Consider the following 21,807-nt stretch of genomic DNA (forward strand, 5'->3'; position numbering starts at 1 on the left):
ATGCACCCAACATAGGAACACCTCAATACATAAGGCAAATGCTAACAACCGTGAAAGGAGAAATTGACAGTAACACAATAATAGTAGGGGACTTTAACACCCCACCTACAGCAATGGACAGTTCATCTAAACAGAAAATAAATAAGGAAACACAAGCTTTAAATGACACAATAGACCAGACAGATCTAATTGATATTTACAGAACATTCTACCCAAAAGTGGCAGAATACACTTTCTTCTCAAGTGTACATGGAACATTCTCCAGGGTAGATCACATCTTGGGTCACAAATCAAGCCATGGAAAATTTAAGAAAATTGAAATCGTACCAAGCCTCTTTTCTGACCACAATGCTATGAGACTGGATATCAATTACAGGAAAGAAACTGTAAAAAACACAAATATATGGAGGCTAAACAATGTGCTACTAAATAACCAAGAGATCACTGAAGAAATCAAAGAAGAAATTTAAAAATATGTAGAAAAAAATGACAAGAGAAACACGATGACCCAAAACCTATGGGACACAGCCAAAACAGTTCTAAGAGGGAAGTTTATAGCAATTAAATCTCACCTCAGGAAACAAGAAAGATCTCAAACAAACAATCTAACCCTACACTTAAAACAACTAGAGAAAGAAGAACAAAGAAAACCCAAAGTCAGTAGCATGAAAGAAATCATAAAGATCAGAGCAGAAATAAGTGAAATAGAAATGAAGAAAACAATAGAAAAGTTCAATAAAATTAAAAGCTGATTCTTTGAGAAGATAAAAAAAATTTGATAAACCCTTAGCCAGACTCAACAAGAAAAAAAAGGGAAAGGACGCAAATCAATAAAATTAGAAATGAAAAAGGAGAAATCACAACTGACACTGCAGAAATACAAAGGATTATATGAGACTACTACAAACAACTATATGCCAATAAAATGGACAACCACAAAGAAATGGACAAATTCTTAGAAAAGTACAATTTTCCAAGACTGAACCAGGAAGAATTAGGAAATATAAACAGACCTATCACAAGTAATGAAATTGAAACCATAATTAAAAATCTTCCAGCAAACAAAATAGAGGACCAGATGACTTCACAGGTGAATTCTATCAAACATTTAGAGAAGAGCTAACTAATCCGTATCAAACTCTTCCAAAAAATTGCAGAGGTAGAAACACTCCGAAATTCTTTCTATGAAGCCACACTCACCCTGATACCAAAACTAGAAAAAGATATCACACAAAAAATAAAATTTTAGATCATAATCACTGGTGAACATAGATGCAAAAATCCTGAACAAAATACTAGCAGACAGAATCTAACAGCACATTAAAAAGATCATACACCATGATCAAGTGGAATTTATCCCAGGGATGCAAGGATTCTTCAATATACACAAATCAATCAATGTGATAAGCCACATTAAGAAATTAAAGAATAAAAACCAGATGATAATCTCAATAGATGCAGAAAAAGCTTTTGACAAAATTCCACATTGATTTATGATAAAAACTCTCCAGAAAATGGGCATAGAGGGAACTTACCTCAACATAATAAAGGCCATATATAACAAACCCACAGCAAGCATCATACTCAATGGTGAAAAACTGAAAGCATTCACTACAATCAGGAACAAGACAAGGATGTCCACTCTCACCACTATTATTCAACATAGTTTTGGAAGCCCTAGCCACGGCAATCAGAGAAGAAAAAGAATAAAAGGAATACAAATTGGAAAAGAAGAATTAAAACTGTCACTGTTTGCCAATGACATGATATTATACATAGAAAATCCTAAAGATGCCACCAGATAACTACTAGAACTAATCAATGAATTTGGTAATGTTGCAGGATACAAAATTAATGGACAGAAATGTGTGGCATTCCTATACATCAACAATGAAAAATCAGAAAGAGAAATTAAGGCAACCCTCCCATTTACCATTGCAATGAAAAGAATAAAATATGTAGGAATAAACCTGTCTAAGGAGGCAAAAGACTTGTACTCAGCAAACTATAAAACACTGATGAAAGACATCAAAGATCACATAAACAGGTGGAGAAATATACCACATTCTTGGATTGAAAGAATCAATGTTGTGGAAATGCCTATACTACCCAAAGCAATCTACAGATTCAATGCAATCCCTATCAAACTACCAATGGCATTCTTCACAGAATTAGAAGAAAAAATCTTACAATTCGTATGGAAATACAAAAGACCCTGAATAGGCAAAACAATCTTCAGAAAGAAAAACAGAGTTGGAGAAATAAGGCTCCCTGATTTCAAACTATGCCACAAAGCTACAGTAATCAAGACAGTATGGTACTGGCACAAAAACCGAAATATACATCAATAGTACAGGATAGAATGCCCAGAGATAAACCCATGCACATATGGGCACCTAATTTACAACAAAGGAGTCAAGAACATACAATGGAGAAAAGCCAGCCTCTTCAATCAGTGGTGCTGGGAAAACTGGACAGCTACATGTAAAAGAATGAAATTAGAACACTACCTAACACAAAACACAAAGTAAACTCCAAATGGATTGGAGACTTAAATATAAGACCAGACATTATAAAACTTTTAGAGGAAAACAGGAGAAACACTCTTTGACATAACCACAGCAAGATCTTTTTTGACCCACATCCTAGAGTAACAGAAATGAAAATGAAATAAACAAATGGGACTTAATTAAACTTAAAAGCTTTCGCACAGCAAAGGAAACCAAAAACAAGACAAGAAGACAACCCTCAGAATGGGAGAAAATATTTGCAAAAGAAACAGCAGACAAAGGATTAATCTCCAAAATATACAAACAGCTCACGGAGCTCAAAATCAAAACAATCCAATTAAAAAATGGAGAAGACCTAAATAAACATTTCACCAATGAAGACATACAGATGGCCAAGAGGTACATGAAAAGATGCTCAACATCACTAATTATTAGAGAAATGCAAATCAAAACTACAATGAGTTATCACCTCACACTGGTCAGAATGGCCATTATCAAAAAAGCTAGAAACAATCAATGCTGGAAAGGGTGTGGTGAAAAGGAAACCCTCCTACACTGTTCGTGGGAATGTAAATTGATACAACCACTATGGAAAACAGCATGGAGGTTCCTTAAAAAACTAAAAATAGAACTACCATATGACCCAGCAATCCCACTACTGGGCCTATACCCTGAGAAAACCATAATTCAAAAAGAGACATGAAGGACTTCCCTGGTGGCACAGTGGTTGAGAGTCCGCCTGCCGATGCAGGGGACACAGGTTCGTGCCCCGGTCCGGGAAGATCTCATATGCCACAGAGCGTCTGGGTCTGTGAACCATGGCCACTGAGCCTGCACGTTTGGCAGCCTGTGCTCCACAACAGGAGAGGCCACAGCAGTGAGAGGCCTGCGTACCACAAAAAAAAAAAAAAAAAAGAGAGAGACATGCACCACAATGTTCATTGCAACACTATTTACAATAGCCAGGACGTGGAACCAATCTAAATGTCCATCGACAGATGAATGGATAAAGAAGATGTGGCATATATATACAATGGAATATTACTCAGCCATAAAAAGAAACGAAATTGAGTTATTTGTAGTGAGGTGGATGGATTTAGAGTCTGTCATACAGAGTGAAGTAAGTCAGAAAGAGAAAAACAAATACCGCATGCTAACGCATATATATGGAATCTGAAAAAGAAAAAAAGGGTACTGATGAACCTAGTTGCAGGGCAGGAATAAAGAGGTAGACATAGAGAATGGACTTGATGACATGGGGTGGGAGGGCAAAGCTGGGGAGAAGTGAGAGTAGCATCAACATACATACACTACTGAATGCAAAATAGTTGACTGGCAGGAAGGAGCAGCATAGCATAGGGAGATTGGCTCGTGCCTTGCGATGACCAAGAGGGGTGGGATAGGGAGGATGGGAGGGAGGCTCAAGAGGGAGAGGATATGGGGACATGTGTATGCATATGGCTGATTTGCTTTGTTGTGCAAGAGAAATTAACACGGTACTGTGAAGCAATTATACTCCAATAAAGATCTATTAAAAAGAAAAATCTCTCAACAGAGTGACTGAGATGGCAGAGTAGGAAAACTTGGAACCCACCTCCCTCCACAAACACATCAAAAATACATCTACATATGGAACAATTCTCACTGAATCTAGCAGAAAGGCTCCTGCATAACCAAGGCTGCAAGAAATATTCCCATGTAGTCAGGTAGGATGGGAAGCGAATAGATCAGTTGGGGACCTGTGTTCCTGGGAGGGAAATCAGAGGAAAATGGAGGTTACACAGATGGAGATCCTCCCTTGGGAGTGAGCAATTTGAGCCACATATTGAGTGCCCCAGGCATGGGGTCCAACTCTGAAAAGATGAGTCCCCTAGAGGTTGGCAGGTTGGAGGGCAGGTGGGACTAACAGGAGGTCTGTGGGGAGCCTGGACTCTGCACGTGAGGGATGTGGAAATGTTTGCTTACTCCCAAAACAGGGAAGAGAGGGTGGATTGAAATGGTGTGGATATCTGGCTGGTTTCCCATGACCACCCTGACATGTGACACAGACGGAGCTGAGCAACCACTCTGGACCCCGTTGCTTCCTGATGCAGCTCCACAGTGGGGAAGGACTACTCTGGCTAAGGAAATAACTCAGCAAAAGTCACAGAGTTGACTGAGACCTGAAGAAGCATCTCAGCAGGGTGGGGGTAGCCATTACTGGTGCTCACACAGGCCACATATCAGAAGCAGTCTGGGGCACTGACTATGGCCAGGGCCACCACAGCCTATGTCCAGATCCACACCAAGCAACCACACCAGCCCCTCTTGCTGCTGGACCTCTGGGGTGAGAGTTCCAGTGCTGGGAGAGGGGAGAGGATACATCTAGAGGGAACAAAGCCAGCTCAGACCTGACCCTCCAGGCTTTTGCTCCAGTAACTTGGGGCTCAACCCTGCCCCTGATAGGTTGGTGATTGTCACTGAGCACAGGAGAAGCCCTGCTTCACACTTTGCTCTGGCTCTCTTCCCTCCATATCCAGGCCCATCTCCTACCAAGGTAATAGCTGCCAGCACACACCAAGGAAAAATGTGACTTTTGTTCACATCAAATTCAACTCCCCCACCAAAACCACTGGGCACGTGCAGACTATATAGGAAAGCTCCTATATAAGAACACCAATTTACCACTGCATTAGCTAACACTTTCACCTAAATTCATAGGGACAGAGAAAGTTAAGCAAAATGAAAAGGCAGAGGAACTACTTTCAACTGGAAGATAAGGAGAAAACCTCTGAAAAAATAATAAAACAGAAATTTAAAATTGACCAGATAAAGAGTACAAATCATTAGGAATGCTAACTGAATTAGGGAAAATAATAGATAAACACAGTGAGAATTTTAACAAGGAACTAGAAAATATGAAAAATAACTTATCAGAACTGAAGAATACAATAACTAAAATTAAAAACACACTAGAAGGACTTACCAAACTAAGTTATATAGAAGCACACTTCAGTGAACTGGAAGATAGAATAATGGAAATCACCCAAACAGAACAGCAAAAAGAAAAATATTTTTAAATGAGAACAGTTTAAGGGACCTCTGAGACAACGTTAAGCATACCAACATTTACATTACAGGGGTCCCAGAAGGAGAAGAAAGAGAAGGGGATCACGGGGACCTTCAAGATGGCAAGGAGTAAGACCTGGAGATCACCTTCCTCCCTACAAATACATCCAAAATACAACCACATGTGGAACAACTCCTACAGAACACCTACTGAATGCTGGCAGAAGACCTCAGACTTCCCAAAAGGCAAGAAACTCCCCACGTACCTGGGTAGAGCAAAAGAAAAAAGAAAAAAACAGAGACAAAAGAATAGGGATGGGACTTGCACGTCTGGGAGGGAGCTATGAAGGAGGAAAAGTTTCCACACACTAGGAAGCCCCTTCACTGGCAGAGATGGGGCTGGAGGGGGGTGGGGGGAAAGCTTTGGAGCCACAGAGGAAAGCGCAGCAACAGGGGTGAGGAGGGCAAAGTAGAGAGATTCCTGCACAGAGGATGGGTGCTGACCAGCACTCACCAGCCTGAGAGGCTTGTCTGCTCACCCGCCGGGGCGGGCGGGGCTGGAAGCTGAGGCTCGGGCCTCGGAGGTCGGATCCCAGGGAGAGGACTGGGGCTGGCAGCGTGAACAGAGCCTGAAGGGGGCTAGTGCAACACAGCCAGCCGGGAGGGAGTCCAGGAAAATGTCTGGACATGCCTAAGAGGCAAGAGACCATTGTTCTGGGGTGCGCGAGGATAGGAGATTCAGAACACTGCCTAAATAAGCTTCACAGATGGGCACAAGCCACGGCTATCAGCACGGACCCCAGAGACAGGAATGAAATGCTAATGCTACAGCCACCAAGAAGCCTGTGTGCAAGCACAGGTCACTATCCACACCTCCCCTCCCGGGAGCCTGTGCAGCCCACAACTGTCAGGGTCCTGTGATCCAGGGACAACTTCTCCGGGAGAACACACGGCACACCTCAGGTTGTTGTAATGTCATGCCGGCCTCTGCTGCCTCAGGCTTGCCCCCCTTTCCAATTTGATTACCATACCCCTTCCTCTTGCCAGCCAGAGTGAGCCAGAGCCTGCTAATCAGCTGCTCCTTTAACCCCCTCCTGTTGGGGCAAAGAACAGATGCTAGAGGGTGACCTACATGCAGAGGCTGGGCCAAAATCAAAGCTGAACCCCAGGAGCTGTGCAAGCAAAGAAGAGAAAGGGAAATTTCTCCGTACAGACTCAGGAGCAGCAGATTAATTCCCCACAAACAACTTGATGTACGCTGCATCTGTGGAATACCTGAATAGACAACAAATCATCCCAAAATTGAGGCGGTAGACTTTGGGAGCAACTGTAGTTGTGGGGTTTGCTGTGTGCGACTGAATTGTTTCTGATTTTTCTGTTTATATTAGTATAGTTTTTAGCACTTGTTATCATTGGTGGATGTGTTTATTGGTATGTTTGCTCTCTTTAAATTATTATTTATTTATTTAATTTTAATAATTTATTTTAATAATTTTTAATATTTTATTATTTATTATTATTTTTTTCTTCCTTTTTTTCCCTCCCTTTTCTTCTGAGACATGTGGCTGACAGGGTCTTTGTGCTCCAGCCTGGTGTCTGGTCTGAGCCTCTGAGGTGGGAGAGCTAAGTTCAGGATATTAGACCATCAGAGATCTACTGGCCCCATGTAATACCAATCATCAAGAGCTCTCCCAGAGGCCTCCATCTCAATGCTAAGGCCCAGCCCCACCTAATGGCCAGCAAGCTACAATGCTGGATGTCCCATGCCAAACAGCTAGCAAGACACAACCCCACCCATTAGCAGAGAGCCTGCCTAAAGTGATAAGTTCACAGACACCCCAAAACACACCACAAGACACAGTCTTGCCAACCAGAAAGACAAGATTCAGTCCCACTGACCAGAACACAGGCACCAGTCCCCTCCACCGGGAAGCCTACACAAGCCACTGAACCAATGTCATCCACTGGGGACAGACACCGAAAACAACGGGAACTATGAACCTACAGCCTGTGCAAAGAAGACCCAAAATACAGTAAGTTAAACAAAATGAGAAGACAGAGAAATATGCAGGAGAGGAAGGAGCAAGGTAAAAACTCACCAGACCAAAGAAATGAAGAGGAAATAGGCAGTCTACCTGAAAAAGAATTCAGAGAAATTAGAGTAATGATGATCCAAAATCTTGGAAATAGAATGGAGAAAATATAAGAAATGTTTTACAAGGAGCTACAAGAAATAAAGAGCAAACAAACAATGATGAGAAACAAAACAAATGAAATTTAAAATTCTCTAGAAGGAATCAATAGCAGAATAACTGGGGCAGAAGAACAGGTAAGTGACCTGGAAGATAAAATAGTGGAAAGAACAACTGCAGAGCAGAATAAAGAAAAAGGAATGAAAATTGAGGACAGTCTTAGAGACCTTTGGGACAACATTAAACACACCAACATTCAAATTATAGGGGTGTCAGAAGAAGAAGAGAAAAAGAAAGGGTCTGAGAAAATATTTGAAGAGATTATAGTTAAAAACTTCCCTAACATGGAAAAAGAAATAGTCAATCAAGTTCAAGAAGCACAGAGAGTCCCATATAGGATAAATCCAAGGAGAAACACACCAAGACACATATTAATCAAACTATCAAAAATTAAATACAAAGAAAAAATATTAAAAGCAACAAGGGAAAAGCAACAAATAAGATACAAGGGAAGCCCCATAAGGTTAACAGCTGAACTTTCAGCAGAAACTCTGCAGGCCAGAAGGGAGTGGCAGGACACATTTAAACTGATGAAAGGGAGAAAACTACGACCAAGATTAATCTACCCAGCAAGGATCTCATTCAGATTTGATGGAGAAATTTAAAACTTTACAGACAAGCAAAAGTTAAGAAATTCAGCACCACCAAACCAGCTTTACAACAAATGCTCAAGGAACTTCTCTAGGCAGGGAACACAAGAGAAGGAGAAGACCTACAAAAACAAACACAAAACAATTAAGAAAATGGTAATAGAAACATACATATCAATAATTACCTTAAATGTAAATGGACTAAATGCTCCAACCAAAAGACACAGACTGGCTGAATAGATACAAAAACAAGACCCATATATACGCTGTCTACAAGAGACCCACTTCAGACCTGGGGACACATACAGACTGAAAGTGAGGGGATGAAAAAAGATATTCCATGCAAATGGAAATCAAAAGAAAGCTGGAGTAGCAATTTTCATATGAGACAAAATAGACTTTAAAATAAAGACTGTTATAAGAGACAAAGAAAGGCACTGCATAATGATCAAGGGCTCAAACCAAGAAGATACAAAAATTGTAAATACTTATGGACCCAACGTAGGAGCAACTCAATAGATAAGGCAAATTCTAACAACCATAAAATGGGAAATCGACAGTAACACAATAATAGTAGGGGACTTTAACACCCCATTTTCACCAATGGACAAATCATCCAAAATAAAAATAAAGAAAACACAAGCTTTAAATGACACATTAGACAAGATGGACTTAATTGATATTTATAGGACATTCTATCCAAAATCAATAGAACACATTTTCTTCTCCAGTGCCCATGGAACAGTCTCCAGGATAGATCATATCTTGGGTCACAAATCAAGACTTGGTAAATTTAAGAAAATTGAAATTGTATCAAGTATCTTTTTAAACCACAACACTATGGGACTATATATCAATTACAGGAAAAAAAAACTGTAAAAAATACAAACACATGGAGGCTAAATATTATGTTACTAAATAACAAAGAGATCACTGTTGAAATAAAAAAGGAAATCAAAAAATACCTAGAGGCAAATGACAATGAAAACATGATGATCCAAAAGCTATCAGATGCAGCAAACTCAGTTCTTAGAGGGAAGTTTATAGCAGTACAATCCTCTCTCAAGAAAGAAGAAAAATCTGAAATAAACAACCTAAACTTACACCTAAAGCAATCAGAGAAAGAAGAACAAAAAATCCCAAAGTTAGCAGGAGGAAAGAAATCATAAAGATAAGATCAGAAATAAATGAAAAAGAAATGAAGGAAACAATAGCAAAGATCAATAAAACTGAAAGCTGGTTCTTTGAGAAGATAAACAAAATTCATAAGCCATTAGCCAGACTCATCAAGAAAAAATGGGAAAAGACTCAAATCAACAGAATTAGAAATGAAAAAAGAGAAGTAAGAACTGACACTGCTGAAATACAAAGAATCATGAGAGATTACTATAAGCAACTCTATGCCAATAAAATGGACAACAACAAAGAAATGGACAAATTCTACGTAAAGCCCAACCTTCCAAGACTAAACCATGAAGAAATGGAAAATATAAAGTGACCAAGCACAAGCACTGAAATTGAAACTGTGATTAAAAATCTTCCAAAAAACAAAAGCCCAGGACCAGATGGCTTCACAGGTGAATTCTATCAAACATTTAGAGAAGACCTAACACCTATCCTTCTCAAACTCTTCCAAAATATAGCAGAGGGAGGAACATTCCCAAACTCATTGTATGAGGCCACCATCACCCTGATACCAAAACCAGACAAAGATGTCACAGAAAAAGAAAACTACAGGCCATTATCACTGATAAATATAGATGCAAAAATCCTCAACAAAATACTACCACACAGAATCCAACAGCACATTAAAAGGATCATACACCATGATCAAGTGGGGTTTATCCCAGGAATGTAAGGATTCTTCAATATACACAATTCAATCAATGTGATACACCATATTAACAAACTGAAGGATAAAAACCATATGATAATCCCAATAGATGCAGAAAGAGCTTTCAACAAAATTCAACACCCATTTATGTTAAAAACTGCCCAGAATGTAGGCACAGAAGGAAGCTACCTCAACATAAAGGCCATATATGACAAACCCACAGAAAACATCACTCTCAATGGTGAAAAACTGAAACCATTTCCACTAAGATCAGGAACAAGATAAGGTTGCCCACTCTCACCACTAGTATTCAGCATAGTTTTCAAAGTTTTAGCCACAGCAATCAAAGAAGAAAAAGAAACAAAAGGAATCCAAATCAGAAAAGAAGTAAAACTGTCACTGTTTGCAGATGACATGATCCTATACATAGAGAATCCTAAAGACACTACCAGAAAACAACTAGAGCTAATCAATGAATTTGGAAAGGCAGTAGGATACAAAATTAATGCACAGAAATCTCTTGCACACCTATACACTAATGATGAAAAATCTGTAAAAGAAATTAAGGAAACACTCCCATTTACTGTTGCAACAAAAAGAATAAAATACCTAGGAATAAACCTACCAAAGGAGACAAAAGATCTGTATGCAGAAAACTATAAGACACTGATGAAAGAAATTAAAGATGATACAAACAGATGGAGAGATATACCATGTCCTTGGATTGGAAAAATCAACATTGTGAAAATGACTACACTACCCAAAGCAATCTACAGATTCAATGCAATCCCTATCAAACTACCAATGGCATTTTTCACAGAACTAGAACAAAATATTTCACAATTTGTATGGAAACACAAAGGACTCTGAATAGCCAATGTAATCTTGAGAAAGAAAAACTGAGCTGGAGGAATCAGGCTCCCTGACTTCAGACTATACTACAAAACTACAGTAATCAAGACAGTATGGTACTGGCACAAAAACAGAAATATAGATCAATAGTACAGGATAGAATGCCCAGAGATATACCCATGCACATATGGGCACATAATTTACAACAAAGCAGGCAAGAACATATAATGGAGAAAAGACAGACTCTTCAATAAGTGGTGCTGGGCAAACTGGACAGCTGCATGTAAAAGAATGAAATTAGAACACTTTCTACCACCATACACAAAAATATACTCAAAATGGATTAAAGACCTAAATGTAAGGCCAGACACTGTAAAACTCTCAGAGGAAAACATAGGCAGAACACACTATGACATAAATTGCAGCAAGATCCTTTTTGACCCATCTCCTAGAGAACAGGAAATAAAAAGAAAAATAAACAAATGGGACCTAATGAAACTTAAAAGCTTTTGCACCACACAGGAAACCATAAACAAGAAGAAAAGACAACCCTCAAAATGGGAGAAAATATTTGTAAATTAAGCAACTGACAAAGGATTAATCTCCCAAATATACAAGCAACACATGCAGCTCAATATCAAAAAAACCCAAAGAACCCAATCCAAAAATGGGCAGAAGACCTAAACAGACTTTCTGCAAAGAAGATATACAGATTGCCAACAAACGTGTGAAAGGATGCTCAACATCACTAATCATTAGAGAAATGCAAATCAAAACTACAATGAGGTATCACTTCACACCAGTCAGAATGGCCATCAAAAAAACATCTACAAACCATAAATGCTAGAGATGGTGTGGAGAAAATGGAACCTTCTTGCACTGTTGGTGGGAATGCATATTGATACAGCCACTATGGAGAACAGTATGGAGGTTCCTTAAAAAACTAAAAATAGAACTACCATATGACCCAGCAATCCCACTACTGGGTATATACCATGAGAAAACCATAATTCAAAAAAGACATGTACCACAATGCTCATTGCAGCAGTATTTTCAATAGCCAGGACATGACATGGAAGCAGCCTAAGTGTCCATCAACAGATAAATGGATAAAGAAGATGTGGCACATATATATAATGGACTATTACTCAGCCATTTCAAAAAAGAAATGAAATTGAACTAGTTGTAGTGAGGTGGATGGCCCTAGAGTCTGTTACACAGAGTGAAGTAAGTCAGAAAGAGAAAAACAAATACCATACGCTCACACATATATATGGAATCTAAAAGAAAAAAAAAAAAGGTTCTGTAGAACCTAGGGCCAGGACAGGAATAAAGACACATATGTAGAGAATGGGCTTGATACATGGAGAGTGGGAAGCACAAGCTGGGATGAAGTGAGAGAGTAGCATTGACATATATACACTACGAAATGTAAAATAGATAGCTAGTGGGAAGAAGCTTCATAGTACAGGGAGATCAGTTCAGTGCTTTGTGACCACCTAGTGGGGTGAGATAGGGAGATCAGGAGGGAGATGCAAGAGGGAGGAGATGTGGGGATATATGTATACATATAGCTGATTCACTTTGTTATAAAGCAGAAACTAACACAACATTGTAAAGCAATTATACTGCAAAAAAGAGGTTAAAAAATTCTAGAAAAAGAAACTTCCTGTTTGAAACAAGTAAATACAGTCATAAGACATTATATATGAACCTCATGGTAACCACAAATCAAAAACCTACAATAGATACACAAAAACCATAGAGGAAAGAACACAAGCATACCATTAAAGAAAATCATTAACCCACAAAGGAGGAATCTAAAAAGAAGAGAAGACCTACAAAAGCAACCAGAAAACAAGTTGTAAAATTGTAATAAGTACATATTTATCAATAATTATTTAAATTTCAACAGACTAATTGCTCTAATCAAAAGGCATTGGGTGGCTGATTTGAGAAAAAAAAAAGACCATCTATATGTTGCTTACAAGAGACTCACATCAGAGGTCAAGAAATATACAAAATGAAAGAGAGAAGATGCAAACAGAAATGTCGAAAGAAGGGTAGCAGTACTCATATCAGGCAAAATAGACTTTATAAGAAACTTTCACAACCGACGAAGAAAGACATTATATGAGGATAAAGGGATCAACAAAAGAAGAGGATATTACATTCATTACCATATATGTATGCAATATAGGAACACCTAAATATAAAAAGCAAATGTTAACAGACATACAGGGAGAAATTTATAATAGTACAATTACAGTTGGGGACTTTAACACCCCACTGACATCACTGGATGGTCATCCAAACAGAAAATCAAGAAGGCAACAGTGGTCTTAAATGACACAATAGACCAGTCGGACTTAATACATATGTACAGGACTTTACATCCAAAACCAGCAGAATACATATTCTTCTCAAGTGCATATGGAACATTCTCCAGGATAGATCACATGCTAGGCCACAAAACAAGTCTCAACAAACTTGAGTGGATAAAAATTATGATATATAAAGTGTTTTTTTTTTTCCCAAACAAAATGGTATGAAACTAGAAATCAACTACAGAAAGAAGAATCGGAAAATAACACATGGAGACCAAACAACATGGTACTAAAAAAAACAATGGTTTGATGAAGAAATCAAAGGGGAAATCAGAAAATATGCCAAGACAAATGAAAATGGAAACACAACTTTTCAAAATTTATGGCATGTATCAAAAGCAGTACTAAGAGGGAAGTTTACAGTGATACAGGTCTTCCTAAAGATATAAAAAATCCTCAAATAAACAACCTAACCTGCTACCTAAACGAATTAGAGAAAGAAGAATAAACAAAGCCCAAAGTCAGCAGAAGGAAGAAAATAATAAAGATCACAGAGGAAATAAATAAAACACAGACCACAAAAAGAAAAATATAAACTCAATGAAACCAACAGCTGGTGTTTTGAAAGGACAAAAAAAATGATAAACCTTTAGCTGTCTCACCATGAAATAATGAGGACTCAAATAGACAAAATATGAAGTGAAAGAGGAGAAATAACAACTAACACCAGAGAGATTCAAAAAATCATGAGAACAGTATGAACAGTTATATGCCAACAAATTGGAAAACATAGAAAAAATGGGCAAATTTCTGGTGACCAACACCTGCCAAGAATGAAACAAGGATAAACAGACAATTTGAACAGAACAATTACCAGTAGTGAAATTGAATTTGCAATTAAAAACTTCAAGCAAACACAAGTCCAGAAGTGGACAGCTTCATAGGTGAATTCTACTAAACATATAAAGAAGAACTAATAACTATCCTTCTCATACTATTCCAAAAATTAGAGAACACAACACTCTCAAATTCTTTCTATGAGGCCACGATTACCCTGATACCAAAACCAGACTAAGATACTACAAAAACAGACATTTACAGGCCAATATATTTGATGAATATAGATGCAAAAATTCTCAACAAAATATTAGTAAACAAAATTCAACAATATATAAAAAGGATCATACACCATGATCAAGTTGGATTTATTCCAGGGATACAAGGCTGCTTCAGCATTCACAAATCAATCAGTGTGATTCACCAAAACAACAAAAGGAAGGATAAAAATCACATGATCATCTCAATAGATGCAGAAAAAGCATTTGACAAAATTCAACATCCATTCATGATAAAAACTCACCAAAGGGGATATAGAGGGAACATATCTCAATATAATAAAGGCAATTTATGGCAAACCCACAGCTAACATCATGTTCACTGGTGAAAAACTGAAAGCCTTTCCCCTAAAATTAGGAAAAAGACAAGGATGTCTACTTTCACCACTTCTATTTAACATAGTACTGGAAGTCCTGATCACAGTATGAGACAAGAAAAAGAAATAAAGACATCTAAATTGTAAGAGAAGAAGTACAACTCTCACTGTTTGCTGAAGATATGGTAATATACATAGAAAACCCTAAAGTCTCCACCAAAAATCAATTAGAACTAATAAATGAATTCAGTAAAGTTGCAGCATACAAGATTAATATACAGAAATCTGTTGCTTTTCTATACACTAATAGTGAACTATTAAAAAGAGAAAGCAATAAAACAATCCTACTTAAATTTGCATCAAAAAGAATAAAATACCTAGAAATAACTTAACCAAGGAGGTGAAACACCTATACTCTGAAAACTATAATACATTGAAAAAGGAAACTGAAGATGATACAAAGAAATGGAAATATACCTCATGCTCTTGGATTGGAAGTATTAATATTGTTAAAATGGTCATACTACCCAAAGAAATCTACAGATCTAATGCAATCCCTATGAAAATGACATTTTTCACAGAACTAGAACAAGTAATCCTAAAAGTCATATTGAACCACAAAAGACCCTGAATTGACAAAGCAATCTGGAGAAAAAAGAACCAAGCTGGAGGTGTCTTGGTCCCTGACTTCAGACTATACTACAAAGCTACAGTATTCAAAACAGCATGATACTGATACAAAAACAGACACATAGATCAATGGAACAGAATAGAGAGCCCAGAAATAAACCCATGAACCTCTGGGAGAAAAGACAGTCTCTTTAATAAGTGCTGCTTTGAAAATTGGACAGCTGAGTGTAAAAATATGAAACCAGAACACTTTATCACACCACATACAAAAATAAACTCAAAATGGGTTAAGGATCTAAATGTAAGGCCTGAAGCAATAGAACTCCTAGAAAAGAACACAGGCATAACACTCTGAGATAAATTGTAGCAATATGTTTTTGGATCTGTCTTTTAAGGCAAAAGAAACAAAATAAAATATAAATAAATGTGATCTACTTAAATGTAAATGTTTTTACACATCAATGGAAACCACTAACAAAACAAAAAGACAACCTATGGAATGGGAGAAAATATTTGCTAATAATATGACTGAGAAGGTGTTACTTTCTAAAATATATAAATAGCTCATACAACTCTATATTAAAAATCCAAACAACGCAATTAAAAAATGGGCAGAAGACCTGAAGAGACAGTTTTCCAAAGAAGACATACAGATGGCCAACTGGCATATGAAAAAATGCTCAGCATCGGTTATCATCAGTGAAATAAAAATCAAAACCACAATAAGGTATCACCTCACACCTCTCAAAATGGCTATCATCAAAAAGTCTACAAATATCAAATATTGGTGAGGACGTAGAGAAAATGGAACCCTAGTACACTGTTGCTCAGAATGTAAGTTGGTGCAGACACTATGAAAAATAATATGGAAGTTCCTCCAAAATCTAAAAATAGAACTACCACATGATCCAACAATTCCACGCCTGGGTATATATCTGAAGAAAACCAAAAACACTAATTTGAAAAGATATATGCACTCCAATGTTCATAGCAGCCCTATTTATAATAGCCAAGATATGGAAGCAACCTAAGTGTCCATTAACAGATGAATGGATAAAGAAGAAGTGATATATATATATATTTATATATACTACTCAGTGATATATATATAATATATATACTACTCAGCCATAAAAAAGAATGAAATTCTGCCATTTGCAAAAATGTGGATGGACCCAGAAGATATTATGCTTAGTGAAATTAGAGAAAGACAAAATCTCTGTGTTTTCTTTTATATGTGGAATATAAAAAATAAATAAAATGAATACATATAACAAAACAGAAACAGATTCACGGATATAGAGAACAAACTAGTGGTTACCAGTGAGGAGAGGGATGGGGATGGATCACAATTTTGGGGTATGGGATTAAGAGATACAAACTATTGTGTATAAAATGAATAAGCAACAAGGATATATTGTACAGCACATAGGAATATAGCCATTATTTTGTAATAACTTTTAATGGAGCACAATCTATTAAAATGTTGAATCACTATGTTGTACTCTGGAAACTAATATAATATTGTAATCAACTATACTGCATTAAAAAAAGGAAAAAAAAAACCTCCGAAACATTTTCTGAGAATAAACATGATATTTCACAGACCTGTTAGAATCAGATGGTGCTACTGAAACCCATGGAGAAACACTGCAGGTTCACATAAAGGAAGGATTATGGGTTTTCCAGTGAAAACCCATGTGTGTAGTCAACACACATGATCCAATAACCAAAATCCAAATTTGGAGTAGCCCAAAGAATGTGCAAATTATCAATCACACAAGTGTAATAAAAAAACAATGAAAAAACCCACTTTTTGTAACTAAAATAAGCCTTTTTCTGAAGTGACGAAAGTACTTTCAGTTTACTTCATGGGTCACCCATGATGAAGCATTTTCTACATCCTGTTAATCAGTTACTCAAAGCAGAATAAAAATGTCTTTTATAATTGTCTAAAACTCTTGAGCCTAAGCAGAGTAAAATAAAAAGGCTTTGTTTGGGATTATCAAGGTAGTAGATTATCACTAGAGTTAAAGTTAATTGTTTATGATGGACCTTAGTACTGTAACACGCCAAAGCATTCTCCCTTCAGTCTTCCAATCTAATGATTGCTAGAAGTATATGTCACTAATAAAATGAAACAGAAGTGAAAATAATTCTTAAGTAAAAAAGATACCTGAGAAATATTCAAACATTTATTCTTATACAAAACTAACCAATAAGTATTTGTTGAATGCATACTATGTGCAGGTGTATCAGGCATTAGTGCAGTTAGTGAATAAGAAAGGTAAAGTCTCTCTCTTGTGGTATTTACTCTCTAGTGGGGATGACAGAGAGTAAGCAAGAAAAATAAATAAAAAGTAACAATGCATGCTGTGAAGAATGTAAAATAATGTTATATAAAGAGAACAACAGGGTAACAAGTTGGATTGTGAAAGACCACCTCAAGGAGGGATGTACAAGGAGGTACGCAGAAGAACAGTTTGTACAATAAAGTAAATTGAAAACCACTTCAATGCCACCAATATTGGGAATACTAGATAAATTATGATATATCTATACAATGCAGCAGGTACAAGGGATAAAACATATGTAGTGAAATTTTAAAACTTCCACAATAATCGTTGAATTAAAAATTTAAGATAACAAGTGTTATATACAGTATGACAATATTTATGTTAAAATAGTGTTAATTTCTATGGCTACACATGTGTGTCAATGCATAAGTAGATGCCTGAAATTATACATAAAAAAATATAAGTAGGAGTGACCTTGGAGAGGTGGTGGATGTGGAGACCCAAGTTATTAATGATTAATGGGGTCTTGTGCCTTAGCTGTTATGTTTTATAGTTTTACAAGTAAAAGATACTCATGCATTATTTTTGTAATTAAAATTTAACTTTAAATATTTAAAAGTAAGGCAACTTGATATTGCCAGAGGGGAGGGGAGATGGGTGTGGGTGAAATGGGTAAAGGGGGAGGGTCAAACCCTCCAGTTACAAAATGAATCGAACCTGGTAATGTAATGTACAGTACACAGGGGATGACTATAGTTAATAATATCAGATTGCAAAGTTGAAAATTGCTGTGAGTAAATCTTAAAAGTTCTTAAAGAAAAAGAATTTGTAACTATGTATGGTGACAGATGGTAACTAGACTTACTGTGGTGATCATTTAGCAGTGTATACAAATAGTGAACCATATTTCACACCTGAAACTAATATAATATCATATGTCAAATATACCTCAATAAAAAATTAAGGCAATTTGATTATGTAAACCAAAATTAAAAGACAACTTCTAATTCCAATTTTGTTACTGCAATCTTGAAAACACCATTTAGATCAACGCTTTTCTGTGTAAAAAGGAATAGCCGTATCTCTTCATTAACTATTTTTAGAGGTCTTATACTCAAAGTTAACATCATTGCATCGATAAAACTATTGTGTATGTGAACATGAGAGAGTGGCATGGACATATATACACTACCAAATGTAAAATAGATAGCTAGTGGGAAGCAGCTGCATAGCACAAGGAGATCAGCTCGGTGCTTTGTGACCATCTAGAGGGGTGGGATAGGGAGGGTGGGAGGGAGGGAGACGCAAGAGGAAAGAGATATGGGAACATATGTATATGTATAACTGAATCACTTTGTTATAAAGCAGAAACTAACACACCATTGTAATGCAATTATACTCCAATAAAGATGTTAAAAAAAAAAACAAAAACAGAACAGATGTGAAGAAAGAAAATAAAGTTGTCTTAAACTTCATTGTTTAAAACTCACCCAGAAAAGGAATTTAATGATGAAAGAGTCTGGTAAAACGTGTGATGGGATGGAAGTTCTGTCATAGTGGAAAGCTTTTTGATCACTTTTCAGATACATCAAGGAAACATGAACTGCACTGATCTCTGGAGATAATCTGATCTGAAAGGCAGCTAAGCACACCTCCAATTGCTGAATTGTTTTCTTCAAGGACAACTAAAAAGCTGAAGTTTGTAAAGCTAGGACATGTTCTTTGTGATGGATAAGAGTCAGCAGATGTTAGAGAAAACAGAGCATGATTGATTCCTAAACTTAACACTGACCTCAAGACCCAACAGTTTTATAAATTAAACTTAAAACCTTAGAAAAACTGAAAGCAAACCCAGAGAGGCACAGAATAAGGGAATATTGTTTCTTCTGTAATATCCCTGTAAGTCCCAAAGGTCTTTTGGAATAACCAGCACGTTCCCCTTTTTGGATCACATAGAAATACATTCTACCCACCAAAAAGGTAATAAAACTAAATAAAAGTTGGTTATTATTCATGGAGATATGCAAGTATCTGTAGTCAGGTGCTTAAGATGGCATGATTTTCTTGAGTAGAAAACGTTCAATTAGATTTTTGTAGCCTTTTATTTTTCCCTTGTCTGTACAACATACTAAACAGTGCCTTAGAATATACTACCAGCATCTTCTCTGGCTATTGGTAAAGAGGAAATCTTGCAAAAATTCTATGACCATGGATTTCTCTATGTGGTTTTAAAAAGAAAAAAAAAAATAACATCAGTGAGAAACATCCAGCTCATGTTATCACCAGGACAAGTTGGGATTCTCCATATGCACTACGGTTCCTAGGAGAAGAGGATCCCTAGAATATCAGAATCTATAGCAAAAAATCATGCTTAATATCATTGATTTTTCACCCACATAAATACTAGTTTAAATTACATCAGTATCCTTAAGAATTAGCACATTTCCAGTAGGTTTGCTCTTTACTTAGAAAGTCTAAGAATGTCCCTCTTCTAGACTCTCCATAACTACTGATGAGAAACAAGTAACATCATAAAACCTTAGATGTAGATCCAATTTAGGGTGAAGAACATGCGGGGAAATCATAGAATACATAGAACCCAACAATGTGGTGTGTTAACTGACAGCGTATACATGGTGGTATTAGCTTTTGAGATTGATTGACATTTATCCCCCTCCATGCAAAACAAAACAAGCCAAGATTGTATAACCTGGCTACTCCACTGAAATAAACCCACAGAAGTACTTAAAGTATGGGAGTCTAATTAATCCTTAATCATGGATTTTTCTGCTCTTTGAGACCTTAGAATCTCATAGCATTACCAATGAGATTAAGATGATTTTGACCAGATATATTGCAATTACTTGTTACAAACGAAGTAATACATGGAAGAATTATTCATCCTTACTATATGAATAAGAAAATTAAATGTCACTCAATGTTTTTATAACAAAACAATTTGGAAGGACCATATAAATATCGCATTACTCTGATAATAGATTCAAGGTCATACCTTGAATAGATTCAAGGTAATGTATTGGCTAAATGACCATATAGATTGCTATTTTATTCTGCGATTCTTAGCTGAATTACTAGGGCAAAATGTTGAAATAGCATCTGAGCTCCTATAATTTTAAAATATTAGAGCTTTTAAAAATCCTCATGGAATTCACATCACAATGTGACTTACACATCAGGTAATGCAATCCTACCTTGGGATGTAACCTGATGGCATCATCACACACAAACACATTCATCATGCTGTCCTACAGGTTCAAAAAGAAGACTGCTTTCTCTCCTAGTGTAACTCACATCCCACTGACTTATCATATTCCTGTTGACTAGAAAGCAGCTGAAATAACTTAATGTGCTTTGAATGTTTAGTCCAAAGTCATGTAAGAAAACATCTGTCACTTACGTTTTTGAGTCCCATAACACACAATAAGGATTCAAAGTACCCTAAAAATAAGCAGAGAAAGAATAAATGTATCTTGAGTACATACATAAAAAACTGAAGGATTATGTGAAATGCAGAAAGAATGGCACATCTCTTATCCTGCAGTAAGATTCTTTAAGGATTCCACCTCTATTTTTTTTGCTTTAAAAATTTGCATGTCCTTTCTCATAGGTTTAATGGCCCATTTTATGAAATTTTATTCATGAAAACTTTACGTTTATTCCAAACATCATAACCCATAGTTGTTTTTTTTCTAAATCATAAGTGAAGGCCTCATAAATGACAAGGTACATACTTTGATGATTTCTATTTCATTTTTTTCCCCTAAAATAGTAATTGCTGGATTATTTCTTTTAAGAAGCCAAAGTATTTTCAATATCTAATATTTACAATATTTATAATAATTCAATCACAGTGAAACTTTCCGCATTAGGCACACCTGCCACTTCCTCTTCAGCCTCCAGTGGTGCAGCTTCCAAAAGGCAAGACATGGCTGCATTAATTGTCCATTTCCAGAGAGTCTGTAGACTTGCAATATTTTCTTAATCAACAGATCATATTCCTATAAAATCACATCT

General features: G+C 36.7%; 1 protein-coding gene across 3 annotated transcripts in view; it reads right to left on the reverse strand.

Annotated features, from left to right (window-relative positions):
* The window catches only part of ADGRB3 (adhesion G protein-coupled receptor B3), a 793,577-nt gene that overhangs the window by 305,870 nt on the left and 465,900 nt on the right, over positions 1-21,807 (reverse strand). For all 3 annotated transcript variants that reach the window (XM_004270131.3, XM_049695237.1, XM_004270132.3), the window contains one exon: positions 21,191-21,231. In XM_004270131.3, the coding sequence (XP_004270179.1) occupies positions 21,191-21,231 (41 nt within the window). The remainder of the gene's footprint in view (positions 1-21,190; positions 21,232-21,807) is intronic.

Source organism: Orcinus orca, chromosome 12 (genome assembly GCF_937001465.1).
Source record: "Orcinus orca chromosome 12, mOrcOrc1.1, whole genome shotgun sequence".
Classification (NCBI taxonomy): Eukaryota; Metazoa; Chordata; class Mammalia; order Artiodactyla; family Delphinidae; genus Orcinus; species Orcinus orca.